A 13379-nucleotide genomic window follows, 5' to 3' on the forward strand; every position below is an offset into this window, starting at 1 on the left:
GTAAACTGTTGGAGTATTTTTCTAAAAAATTTCAAACAAACTTTCTCCTTCGTGAGTCCTCCATATAATTAAATACTACACTGACATATGGCCCAAACTGTCAGATCTTTATTCCAATTCCTTCTTCTTCTTCGTATTCTTCTTATTCTTCTTCTATTTGGCATAACGTCCTACGCCGACATGCCGGCCTATACAGGCATTCGGTACTTAATTCATTACCACGCAGCCGAATAATAGTCAGTCCTTGCTACGGAGGAGACGGTCCATTGTAGGCTTGAACCCATGACGGGCATGTTATGGAGACGACTACATCAAGGGATCGTCCTCCCTTATTTCAATTCCTATTTTTTGCCAAACAAACGTGATAGCTCATTGACTGTCGTCTACTGAACTTCGAATGGAAACATTCTGGAGTTGAAATTTAATGTCAAATGTATCCCCACAGTTTCCTCACGGAGGTGCTAGTGATTAGTAAAGATTGGTCACTATTCAGTATAAAGTTTAGTTTCATACAGCTTTATGACTTTGTAGTGTAGATCAAGCTCACACCTTCTCATGACATTATGGCACAGACATTCAGTCTTACTGAATATATGCTTTTTATAGGATTTTTAATAAAAAATATTTTTTTTTTACAAAAAAATCGCATGTTAGAATCACAAAACGAGATTTTCTTGAATAAAAAATACTAAGCAAATATCAAACAATAAGCAGTAAGAATCCTGGTGATTCAATTGTATTACTAGGTATACAAAATTACTCAAGCAATAACCCCCTTTTTGGAAAAAAAACTCTTCACACACGTTTCATCCTACGCGCGACAACATCAATTAACTAAATTGACACGATCTGTATGGGATTGCGATTTGTAACGCTACACGTACCCTTTACCACGCACAGCAACGAACACAATGCCCACCGTGACGCCATAGCGAAAATCGAAAAAAAAATCCCCACAAAGGATGTCAGCGCAAAGGATAGCATTACACTCGGTTCAATAAAACTGTCGAAAAGTGCGGCGTCCTTGAACGTCACACCAGATGGAGCGGATACACTACGTTTCTACGTACCAACTGAATCCGTTGGCACCCACTGCCATCTCGCAGAAAGGGATCAATCAAATCAATTTTAATCGTGTGTCCCATCGGTCGATCTATTTGATATCTCCGTTTGATATCCTCTGCATCCAACGGTGTTTGTGTGTGTGTGTGAGTTAGTTCCTGAATTCAGGGTTATCTTTTATAGACATTTTCGCTTACGCTCCTTTAGCCCGTGCGTGTCAATGTCGTATTATTTTATGTTGCTTGGAAGATGCCCCTTCAGGATCGAATTTTTCCCGCCCTTCTCTAAGCCCTGTTATCATGTACTGCGAGCCATGCGAGTATGTGGAGGAAAACTGGAAAATTATTGATATTTTTCGTTAGCCAGCAAACGAAGGATTATTTTGGCAGCATCAAAAGATCACACAGCAGCGTACAAAGGGGAAGGCGCTTGCTCATCCCGGATAACTACACCAAATACCAATGAAAATCCTTTGCAAGAGAGAGTAGGACAAGTGTGGAGGGCAAAAATGGAGGGGCGAAAATTTCAATAGGAAATTTAAATTTTCATCCCACACACACACACTCGCTCTTTTGTTGGTGCTTGGCGAAGAAAAGGCGCTGGCCTCCATTCGCGTTCACCCACCCAAAACTGTCGAACACCGAGGTGCGGGAGGTGCTTTCCCTCTTCCCGCCCTTCTCCTGAACAGCCTGTGTGAACAGTGTTACGAAGATTTTCCTACCATATTGTAACTGTTCCCTGTTACTGCGAGCAAACCCAGTGAAAGCCCTTCGTACGTACGTAATTTGCACACTTTTCCTTTTCCGAAAAAGTGACTCAGATTCACCCACTAACAACACCCCGCATAAGGGGGTGGCCTTGAAATGCTGTGCAATCTTTTCGTTCGTCAGGCCCTGTTGGTTGACACCACCATCAAAAGCAGAGTGTCGACGACGGGCCCACGACCACAACGAGCAATCTGATTTGATCGTGGCGTAGGCACCGCAACCAGCCCACAAACGCATGGGCTGTATTTTTCTTTTGCCCACTTTCACCCCGGGAAATGTCCTTCAGCAAGTTGAATAGCAAATGTCGAAATCTTGAAAGCGCGGGACACAGCACACCGTCCATATGGTGCACAGGGACACAGGACGAGAGGCGATGCGGGTGTGCCGCACACGATGAAGAGGGTTTTTATTAAGGGTGACATTTCGCATGACATATCTGCTTCCTGCTGGAAAGGGCCAGGGGCGCGCGCGCGTTCTTCTCGCCCGCGCTGTGTGCACCGCCGGGGATTGAAGAAGATGGACTGCCAACTGCTTCGGTTGCTTTATTTTCAGTCCCATCAGTCTTTCACCGCGAAGGACAACAGTGTGTAGAGATGGTGCGCCCTTTTTATTCCAAAACGGCAAGTATGTAGATGTGAGTGCGCTTTCAAGCACACCGAACCGGGCGCGGGTTTAATTTTACTTCCCTCTGCGTTCCCAGTGTGCTCATGTGTCAGAACGGATGTGTCTGTTGACATGGTTGTGGCACAAAATGTTGCAATATTTAAAAGAAAGCTTTCAAGGAAGAGTAAAAGTGGAAAACATTGCCCCAGCTGTCTTTCGCTCTCTTGCTTTTGCGGGCGTTGCGTCACTCCAAATGTCACCTTCGCACGCAGGAAATACCATTTGCTGCCTTGAGCACACTCCAAAGGGCAAAGAAATCAACTGAAAGCATCTCATCCGGCGTTCACCTTCCATATTAAAGGTGAATCTTTTTTTTACAGATCGTTGATAAGATTATTACTGACCAGATTATCTGTTTGGTCTGCCGTTATCCTTCCTGCTAAACCGCCCGGGCTGGTGGGAAATTCATCCGGTTCATGTGCTATCTTTGGCTGGAATCTCATTGCACGACGAATCGAAATGAAAGGTAACTCGATTTTCCACCAATCGAATCATACAACAACCCGTCCTTTTTTGTGATTCTCCTCTCAAAAGCTCCTCCAAAATGAGCACCTTTAAAGGGAAGGAGTGTAATGCTTCGGCATCGCAATCAACCATCTTCAAACGACGTGATGCCATTGAATGGGGTTTACTTCTTTCTTCCTTGCAACACATTTCGCCTAGAGACCTTCCCTCCAAATTATCCACCAGCCACACGGAATGTGACGTTGTCAAATGTAATCCTCTTTCATACTTCACTTTGTTCCACATGCATACATGTGTCTATGATCGGATCGGTGCCGCGCGTACAAATAAATCCCCACTCCTTGCCATGCCTACAACGTATCGTAATCCGCACTCGACCGTGCACTCACCGTGAAGAGCAGTGCCGTGCATTGAAATTATGAAAACGCTGACAGATTTCGTTCAAAGCGCCTTCACCTCGAGCGGCGGTAAAGGTATTTCGGGTGCGGCAGCAGGTGCGAGGAAGTCTCGTGGATGGGTGGGAAAAGCTCTAGGTTGTGTCTTCGTAGGTATTAAAGCTAGCGTACGTGGCAGCACACACACACACCCCTGGAGCGTGGAGGGTGTCTTGGAAGCATCATTACAAGGCATTAATCATGTTTTGTAAACAGTGCCATTGTTCATTGGAGCAGAGAAGATTACACACGTTGGGACTGAATGAAAACGCGTGTTAATTTATGTCTTCCTTATGGAAATTTAATTCTTCCAAAAGCTCAATCGAAACACGTAAACTTGATGCTCCATTCGAATGAAGATCTCTGTCGTTGTCAAGAGCCTACTGATATAATGTTTGTTTACAAAATGATTATGTTAAGTTCAACATGCTTACTCCAATACTTTGCAGTATTCTTATCAACTTTAATTATCAAATCAATGCTCACCTTTGATGTGATATCAATAAGTGTACCATTAAAAAAGCCCCTCAATCAGCTTACACGAAGCTTCTCATTTATCGGTAATTGATGTGATAGGCATAAAGATAATTTTTCAATCATCAATTCCGTATCGCACCACTCCCGCGGCTTTGCCTGACGATCCTCTTACGTACACGTAACGGAAACCTCTTCCACACAACGATAGCGAAATTTTATAAACCTGTTTTAATTCTCCTTTACCCCCGAAAAACCCCATCCCAAGAGCGAAAGCTTCACTGATTTCACACCGGCCTTGTTTATCGATTTTTTGCATACCATTTTTTGAGCCGTGTTTATCTCGAGCTTTATAGCCGTAAAGGTGAACGTAAAGGAGACGACATGCTGTTGGCGCTCGCTGCCTGAATATTGTTTTACGCAAACCACGGCGAAGGGGACAGGAAACTGTCCACACTAAACAACGAAAAGGGCAATGAAAATCAATATCTTCGTCACGACAGGGTCCTCTAGGGGTCTGATAAAAGGTGAGGCCGGTGTGAGGTATTTTGTGAAATATAAAATAAGGCCCAGGAGGGACGGTTGAAATAGGGAGGAAAATAATTGACAACGAGGTTTGGAATTTATTTTACCCTTTCTTGCAATTCGCTCCCGTGGGCTGAATGTTTGCTGTTAATAAAGCTTTTGAGTACCATTTTACACCTTGCTGGGTAGTGCGGGAAATTCTTCCGTTGATTGTATTTACCTTCCCCCAAATCGAACCAAGCGATTAATGGTTTAAGCGTGATGTTTTAAAATAATGAAAAATTCAAACAGACATTCCGATTTTGTTCTTTCCTGTGCTAGCTACTTCTTCAATCAGATGTGATGGGATTTCAAAATGGAACTCTTATTTAAGGATAGTTTACTCAAGCGATCATATTTTGCCGGCATGATCACCCAACAGATAGCTCAAACTATTCCTAATTTCCATCTCTATGGCTCTTTGAAGATGAAAAATCACGCCTGACTTCTCTCGAGTGTGCTCGTGTGCGGGACCTCTCAGGACCGTGTATTCAACATTTTATTGCATGTCGAATAGCACACAAAACTTTATCTTACGGGTCGATTCCTGGAAATCGTTATAGCATGTTACCCTCTCCACCCTTTTTTCTCCTCCTTCCTATAAGGTACGATGCAAAACAAACCCCAAAACGAACCAAAAACCTGCGTCACTATATCGCAGCGAAAGAGGGAGGCGGAAAAATGGCGGGTAAAGTTATCAACAAACAAGGCGGTCGCGTTGATAGCGAGCGTTCAGGACCAGAAGCCTGCATATTAATGGAAGGTCACAAAGTTTGGCTCAAGAGTAGGGGTAATTGTTTTCTGTGATATTTTTTTGGGTTTTTCATTAACACCCAATAAAGCGAGTAGTAAGGAATAAACAGTATAATAAATATTTAATAGTATTGTAACTACGATTATAAACAGAAGACTCATGAAATAATGCAAAATTAATAAATGCTTCCTTTCTTAAATGCCCATTCTAATACCAATTAAAGCTGATAGCGCACCCCCTCACGAGTACGGCTGTACAAAACAAACGACGAATCGATGACGCTGCACGAGGATGTCATAAAGTTATCCCATACACATCGATTCACAATATTTGCCGTCCGAAACGCGTCATTTCCTCGCGAACCACGAACGCGCAACCACAACACTCAGGCAACCCCCAGCCCCCCCCCCCCTTTCCCCACGGAACACCCTGCCGAGTCTCCGATTGGGATGATTGGAAAGGAAAGGAAATGGCAAAAGCGTAGAAGGGTTGTATATGTAACATTTAAATAGCAATTCCCCGGTCTCCCCGCTAACTGCTCCAAGGGCTGACCCCATGCCTATCGATAAAAAGGAGGTGGAGTATGGAAAATGGGTAAAGTTTTTCCCTTCAATCGATACGCACGACTGCACCAATACTTTGGTTCACAATAACCACACACACACACAGGGTGCAGCAGCTCGTGATACTGACAGCACGACCACCAGCGCGAAAACAGCCCGTATCGGTCCCGTGAGTGTTGGTGTGTTCGTGGCGAACGGTTTATATATGCAAAACTCGGGAGAAACTTGTAACCTCGTTATCAGTTTCAGCAACTATTTTCCTCTATATGCTTGCGCTATTCCACAACACACACAAGCATCAATCGAAACACGTGTTTCGCAGACCGTCAGTCTCGACGGTCGATGAGTTATGCTGGTCGTGGTGGTGGTGGTGGATGTGCGTGATAAATTGCTGACCCGATTACAGCTGTTTCGTCCGGTTATTTCTTTTTTTTTCCGGTCCGGGACTCATCCACTTGATGGGCCTTGGAACATAAATTGTGGCACGGTTTTCCTGCACGAGTTTTTCACTTTCCATCCCGAAAATGACAAACGTTTCGCTGTGGAAAGGAAATGTCAAGAGCCTTCCCCTGTCTCAAAACACAAAACATCCAATTGCCAGGAAAATGGTCAACCCACTAAACAAAAGTATCGGAAATGCTGTGTTGAAAGAAACGACCGACGGACACTGCCTTCCGGTGGTAGCAAACCCGTTCCGCTTGCAGGACACTCGAGAGAATGGGCGATTCCGATGGCGATTTCGAGGCGAAGTGAAACCTAGTACAGGAAAACAGGAAAACAGCGAAACAAAAATAACTAACAGTTAAACAAATAAACAAAATCAAACCGACCCGAACGGCCTCGTGTGCGGGCGCTGGAAATGGGAGGGATGAAATAAAAACATCTCGCTTTTATCCCCTCCCCCGTGTGGTCAGTGCACTGTGCAAAAGCACTGTTTCGTACAGGGAAGGGAAGGATCGGTCGATGGTCGAAGGTTTTTTTTCCTATTCTTCCTCTTTGCAGCATTGTTATCATTGTAGTATTTTATTGCTTCCGCACGATTTTCTCGTCACAGGGCAACAAAAACGCCCCGCTTGGTGCTGGGGCCGATCCGGATCCGGCGAGGTTTCAGTATCGTTGCGCCCATTGAGATGTTAGTAAAATTGAAATTGAAACCTTTCTAATAATTGCTTTATTTCGCTGTCGATTGTCCTTCGCGCAATCGGAATGGAAAACGGTTAATCGCAGAGCGGAGTGAGGAGTTGATGTTATCCGATGAGCATAGTTGGAATTTTCGATTTAATCGAACCAATTGTAAACGGGTTCTTATATGTATACGAATATTTAGTTTCATTGGAATTGGAAATTTCATTGGAAAATGTATTCTAACAGTATTTTGTTGTTATTCTGTTCATAATGCATGAAGTCTTGCATACGTTTACGTGCTGCTAATTGATTGACTAGCTTTTCACTTTTGTGATTGTTAGATCTTAATGCTTAGGCATCATCTATTGGAGCATTTGGGTAAAAACAGACTTAATTTTATACTATCTCTAAAGTTTTACATCATATGATAGCAGCTTGAAGCTTTGTTTTCAAGGTTTGCTTATACGTAAAAATATTGCTACGTAAAAATGGCTTATAAGAGATAAAATTTATGTGAATGATTTGAAAATAATGGAACAGAACTGCTTTTTAATCCAAAATTCTTTAAACAAAAAAGTGTAATAGATTTATGACTTATGCAAAGAACGAACTGTTGTCAACAAATCAATATTCTGGTAAAAAAATCGAATGGATCCTTTTCGTTAACCCAACAGATCCAGTTACTCGTCTTTCCTTTTTTCATAAATTAAATCTCACCTGCGCCAGACGTTTTGACAACATAAAACCCCTGGAATTAGCTTTTACATTTTCTTTCGCGTCAAACTATTTCGCCCGTCCAGCTCTTGATCCAGATTTATGATCAAAACCCCCCGTAATACCCCCTCCAATGGCCTTTCTTGACCCCCTATCTCTGCCTTGCACACTGTGGAAGATGTTTCGCGTCGAGGTTTGGTCAAACTTGGCTGCAAACACCTTCTAACTCCACCCTAAAGTCGCAAAGACGCCGCCGAACTCGGGGCTGGATTATGAAACATTTTCAACAACTTCTCAAATCCCTCTCCACCCGACATGATCCATCACGGCATGATTTAGGTTCATAAATATGAACCAACACCGGCGACCACTGTTCACTGTGTCCAGCGCGTCGCTTTGGACTCGACCGCACGGTCAAGTGCGAGCAAATTCCAGGGGAAGCTACCAACTACCACCTTCTTCTCCAAATCGGACCTTCGCAAACGCGTTGTTGGCTAACGCCATGATTGCCGTCCCGCAACGCTCTTTCGTACCACACTGCTGCAGGGCGTAATTTTTTGTCCCACATTGTCCCCGCTCAACCCCCATTCCCAAGTGTGCGCGTGTGCCTCAACTGCCGTAGTCCACCGCCGGAAACAATTAATTACGTGCGACAGCACGCGAATTTTCTTCGCGATCCCCAGAGCGGGTATGAAATAACGCACCGACACCGAGCCATGCCATCGCCGTGGTGCCTACCGTTGTCTTTGGGAGGTGATAGTGCACTGCTGCACTAGCACGACGGTGCATTTCGTCACGACACCCGCGGATGGTGTCGCACGAAATTGGTAAAGTTTAAATAACCACTCCCGGGCACAAGAAACTCGTTTTCAATTAGTTGCGGGCTGCCGGGTGGATGTCTGGTTTGCGTGTGCCGTCGTGTTTAACAGCGCGAAAGAATGACGTGCCGCTTTCGTGTTGATTTGCTTAAAAAAAAGTTAGTGCAACAATTACCCCGGACAGACAGCTTCCATTAAGCAAACAAATTTATTCTAAACGGCTTTAAAAAGTGTGTGTGTGTGTTTTAAAACAAATGCTTAACAGCTGCCAACAAGGCGACGATTAGCGAAAGCCGCACGACAGACGCTCCGGAAACAACGGCCCGCAGCACGACGGAATCGTGCTGCAGCAAGGTCACTTGGTGAATATCGACTTCATCGCTGCAAGAGAGAAACATCAAACGATATGATTATCGCTTCAATGCCCCTAACCTAACAAGCGGCGGTGGTTCCACTTACCCTGCCTTATAGTTGGACATCGGTTGCGCTATCTCCACCTTCAACCGGGCGGGTAGATTGACAAAGTCTCCCAAATCGACCGTCCTGCTGCTGGTCGCCATGTTTAGCACGGTGACAAGCGTATCCTCCCCGTGCAGCTCTCGGCTGAACGCGTACACATCCCGCCCGACCGTACGATGCTTGAACTCACCGTGCACCAGGGTCGGATGGCGCCGCAGTGCCGTCAGCGTGCGGAAGTGCTTGAGCGTACTCTTCTCGGCCGCTTCCTGCATCGCCACGTTGCGCGTCGGATAGTCGGGATGGAGTCGCAGCCAGGTCGTGCGGTTCGTGCTAAACCCGGCGGAAATGGAGTTGTCCCACTGCATCGGTGTGCGGTTCGGGTCGCGGTTGTCGTACAGCTGGGCATCCTTGAAGTCCAGCATTCCGATCTCTTCACCCTAAAAGCAAGACATTTGTCAATCATTCACGCAATAAAGCACTCATTTACTTTGTATTCTTACGTAGTACGTAATACTCGTCCCAGGCAGCGTGTGCAGCAGCGTCAGCACCTGATCGACATGCTCCAGCCCAACGCGACTGCCCACCCGCGAGTGATCGTGCGACCCAGCAACCCAGCTCGCCGTATGCCTCGCCGGCATATGGTTCAGCCAAAAATCAATCGACTGCTTCAACCCGATCGCATTCTGATCGTGCCGGAAGTCGTAGATCAGCTGAAAGTTGAACGGCATGTGCGCGCCCTGCCGCGACCCAGTCGCATCCTCGTAGTACAGCATCGTGTTCTCGATCGACGCGTACGCCTCCGTCATGATGATGATGGTTTTGTTCATCCGACGCCCAAAGTCATCGCACAGCTGCCGCCACCCGTACACCACATTGTACGTGTCCGGGTTGTCCTTCGTGTAGATGTGGTCCAGCTCGTCGTACGTGCCCGGCGCTCCCCAGCCCGGCGGCTCATCGCGCAGCTGCGCATCCTCAAACATATGGTTGATCGCGTCCAGCCGGAACCCATCCACGCCCTTCTCCAACCAGAACGATAGCATCTTCGTCATCTCCTCCACCACGGCCGGATTGCGATAGTTCAGGTCGGCCTGCTTTTTCGTAAACTGATGCAGATAGAACTCACCCCGCCGCTCGTCGTACGTCCACGCCGGTCCACCGAACACGGAAATCCAGTTGTTGGGCGGCTCGAGCGCACCCGTCTGGCTGTTCTGCCTACCCGGGCGCCAGATGTAGTAGTCCCGGTACTTTGCAACCCCGTTCGCCGACTGCACAAACCAATCGTGCTCATCGCTGCTATGGTTCGGGATAAAGTCCAGCATCAGCTTGATGCCGTGCCGGTGCGCCTCAGCTATCAGCTCCTCCATATCGGCCAGCGTACCGTACTCGGGCTGGATGTCGTAGAAATCGGCCACATCGTACCCGAAGTCTGCGAGCGGCGACACGAACGGTGGACTGAGCCAGGTCGCATCAATGCCCAGCCCGGCCAGGTACTCCATCCGCGCCGTGATGCCCTTCAGATCGCCGATACCGTCCCCGTTGCTGTCTTGAAAGGAACGTGGATAGATCTGATAGAACGTGGCATGCTGGTACCAGTCTTTCTCGTCTGGTTCGCGGACTTCTGCCGCCTGCAGGGCACAGGAGGACAGCAGTACCACCGTCAGACTGACGGTGACCAATGGTCGGTAAAACTTCATCACAGGAGTCAACTGCACGGTACAGAGGATGGAAAGATACTGAGTTGAGATCACAAAAAAGACACAATCGTGGTATGATGGACCCGTATTGCGCTTTTGTTGTTGTTGCTTTCAATGATAATGATGGTGATAATAATGATAACGACATTATTAAACTTTTTGTTACGCTCGTATCGATCCACGGCTCTAGCGGAGTTATCGTTGGGGCTTCAAATACACTGAAGTAAGAGAGGAAACCGATAAGATAAACCAATGCTAGGGATGTTTAATTGAACGCCGCTTTATGGTTGACATATGATACCGTTTTACAACACTGGAATCATTGTTTCGCATTGTGGTTCTATTTGTGATTCAATGTTGCCTGCCAAGGAATGTGTTTTGCGGTTCCTTTAGGTTGTCTTTTTCCGGTTCAATATTCTTTTAAGGTCCTGAAGGTCTTTTAGAAAGATTATTGCAATGAGTTGGTACATAGTAACATCCACCTATTATTTAAAAGTAAGCCAAACACTTTAGGTGTCCCTTTTTGCTATAAAACTTCTCAAAAAAAAACTGTAGTACCTAAGCTACAAAAAACAAGAGCAAAGAACGATCATCATAAAACATCACCGCAATGATCAGCGTGTCAGTTTTATGATGCTTCAGCGTGCAAACTTTGCGCGCTCGAATCAAGTGGTTAAGATTATGAACTCTTCCGACGAAAACTTTGGCCGACCGTACACCGACAGGACTGTCGACAGCAGCGCCACACACCACACGAGATCTCCATCGGTGGTGCGTAGCTGACACATCGTTCCGCTAACTTTGTCCTTTGCTCAAGCAAGCCACGAAACCTAAAAACAAATGCTTACGGGTAACATCTGGCAAATAAAAAGCTCTCTCTCTACGCGCTCAGATCGTACCAAACAAAAAAAGAGGAAGAGCTCTGCTTCTCCGAAAACGAGACACACAAAGCCCACGATATGTGGTGACCGCAGTGTTCGATTCGCGCACCCTATCACAGGAATTGCCCGCCAGCATAAACATTGATTCCGCACGACGGTGATGTTGAAGATGATGATGATGATAATGGTTGCTGATTGTTTTTATGGTGGTCGCGTTTAGCGTTACCCCCCCTAGAGGCAAGGTAGCCGCAAGGGTGGCCCTTCGCAAAAGGGCTGCAGAGAAGTCTGCTGATAAACTGCGCCCCGTACGCGATGGCACGTATATTATGGTCGTGGCAGGAATTTATCTCCGCGGCAGATCCAAGAATTTGCTCGAACAAAACAAACGGAAAAACGGAAAGAAAAGATAATATAATTGAACAATCGATGCGATGAGATATTACCCCCGTTGGTGGTCCGCAGTGGGCGATGGGGTGTAGTTTTACTGGCACTGGAAGGATTGATCACCTTCCTGAGCGGGATCGCTAGTTACTTTCACCGCTTGGGGAATTATTGAATTTTCTTCCTCTATTTCTGTACGGTTGTTGCAAAAAGCATCTACCATGTTTTTATGCTCTCTCACAGTACGCCTCATTCGTACAGCAATTAGCCCCCCGTACACTGAAGCGAGATGAGTGAGTAATAAGCCACCGAAGGGTACCGTGGGCTACGAAGATGCGTTTCGTTATACGAGCCTTCCCTGGGCGCGAGATGGCGATCGTAATCAATTAATTAATTACTCGATTAACCTACAAATCGAATTGACTAGCGCCCATCGCTTACAAACAAACCCCTTACACTAGCCCCTTTTTAAAGGCGAGCGAAGAGTGCGCCAACACGGTTCGAGATGAATTATTGATGACCCGAAGCTGTCAGTCGCACAAGAAAGTCCATCGCATTGGCGTCCGCGTACAATTACAAACCAATTACCGTCTGGTTTCGACCGGGGGTACCTTGGGGGAAGGTAGCAGTACCCCACCTTCGGGTCGGGTTCCCATTCGCTGCACGACGCGGCTACGTGCAACCTGCAACGGCCAAAGGCGATCATCCAGTCACATTCCGGAGTGAGCTAGCTATTAACTGTGGCTTCCTTAGTTCCTCAGGGCAGCGGGCGGATGGGAAATGTAGCAAAGCGGCAGTCCCAGACTATCGAAGCGATGGCTGCGTTGGTAGCTGTAGGAGTGAGGGACAAAAGTACTTTCCAGCTGATGATTAATGCATGACCACCGAGTCGGTCTTGCACTTCGGATACCTCGGATAGTCGTAAAACGACTCCAGCACTACACTGAGAACAGGTGCATCTTTTGCTGGCGGACGTTGGACGTTCACAGCACACATGCACACACACACACACACACACGAATTGAGATTTCTCTTGAGGGTCATCTATAAACGTTCAGGCGATTAACTTTGAGTCGTTTTAGGGGTTTATTTGTGCTTGCTACCGATCGAGAATGTCAAGTACTTTGAAACAACACCAAGAAAAGGGTATTTTGTTGTCCCCAATAAATCAGCTAACAAGATCCAACGTTAACGGCCACTCCACTTATATCAACACGATAGTTAACGAATCGGAAGCAAAATTTGTTTTGTTTCCCCTACCTCGCCCTACTCTCTGCAACCCTTTTTGTTTTGCACTCGATCTATTTTAATGTTCGCCTGTCGGAAACCACTTAAAACTACCGCCAATCTTTGCGAAAACGGGAAGCTAAAGCTTGGAGCACCAAGTACACTTGAATTTCACTGCGTAAACCATCTGAAACGCATCCTCCCCCGGGGAAGGAAATACGCGCGTCAATCGACCTGCTGGGTCCAACCGTACACGTTTCAGTAAGTGCGGCTGTCCTAATCCACAAGTGCGCCCACTTCGGTCGGTGAGTTTTCAAGGTCTGCTGCACGCTCT

The 13379-nt window shown here is 46.4% G+C and overlaps 2 protein-coding genes across 19 annotated transcripts in view; one reads left to right on the forward strand and one right to left on the reverse strand.

Moving 5' to 3' along the window:
- The window catches only part of LOC1279930 (dual specificity calcium/calmodulin-dependent 3',5'-cyclic nucleotide phosphodiesterase 1), a 275103-nt gene that overhangs the window by 173916 nt on the left and 87808 nt on the right, over positions 1–13379 (forward strand). The gene's annotated exons all lie outside the window — the stretch shown is intronic.
- LOC1279927 (alpha-glucosidase) lies at positions 8593–10591 on the reverse strand. The gene is made up of 3 exons (XM_319712.5): positions 9363–10591; positions 8863–9299; positions 8593–8784 (listed from the first exon to the last, which is right to left on the reverse strand). The coding sequence occupies exons 1-3, from the start codon at positions 10554–10556 to the stop codon at positions 8649–8651; spliced, it is 1767 nt and encodes a 588-aa protein (XP_319712.5). The 5' UTR covers positions 10557–10591; the 3' UTR covers positions 8593–8648.

Source organism: Anopheles gambiae, chromosome 3, assembly GCF_943734735.2.
Source record: "Anopheles gambiae chromosome 3, idAnoGambNW_F1_1, whole genome shotgun sequence".
Classification (NCBI taxonomy): domain Eukaryota; kingdom Metazoa; phylum Arthropoda; class Insecta; order Diptera; family Culicidae; genus Anopheles; species Anopheles gambiae.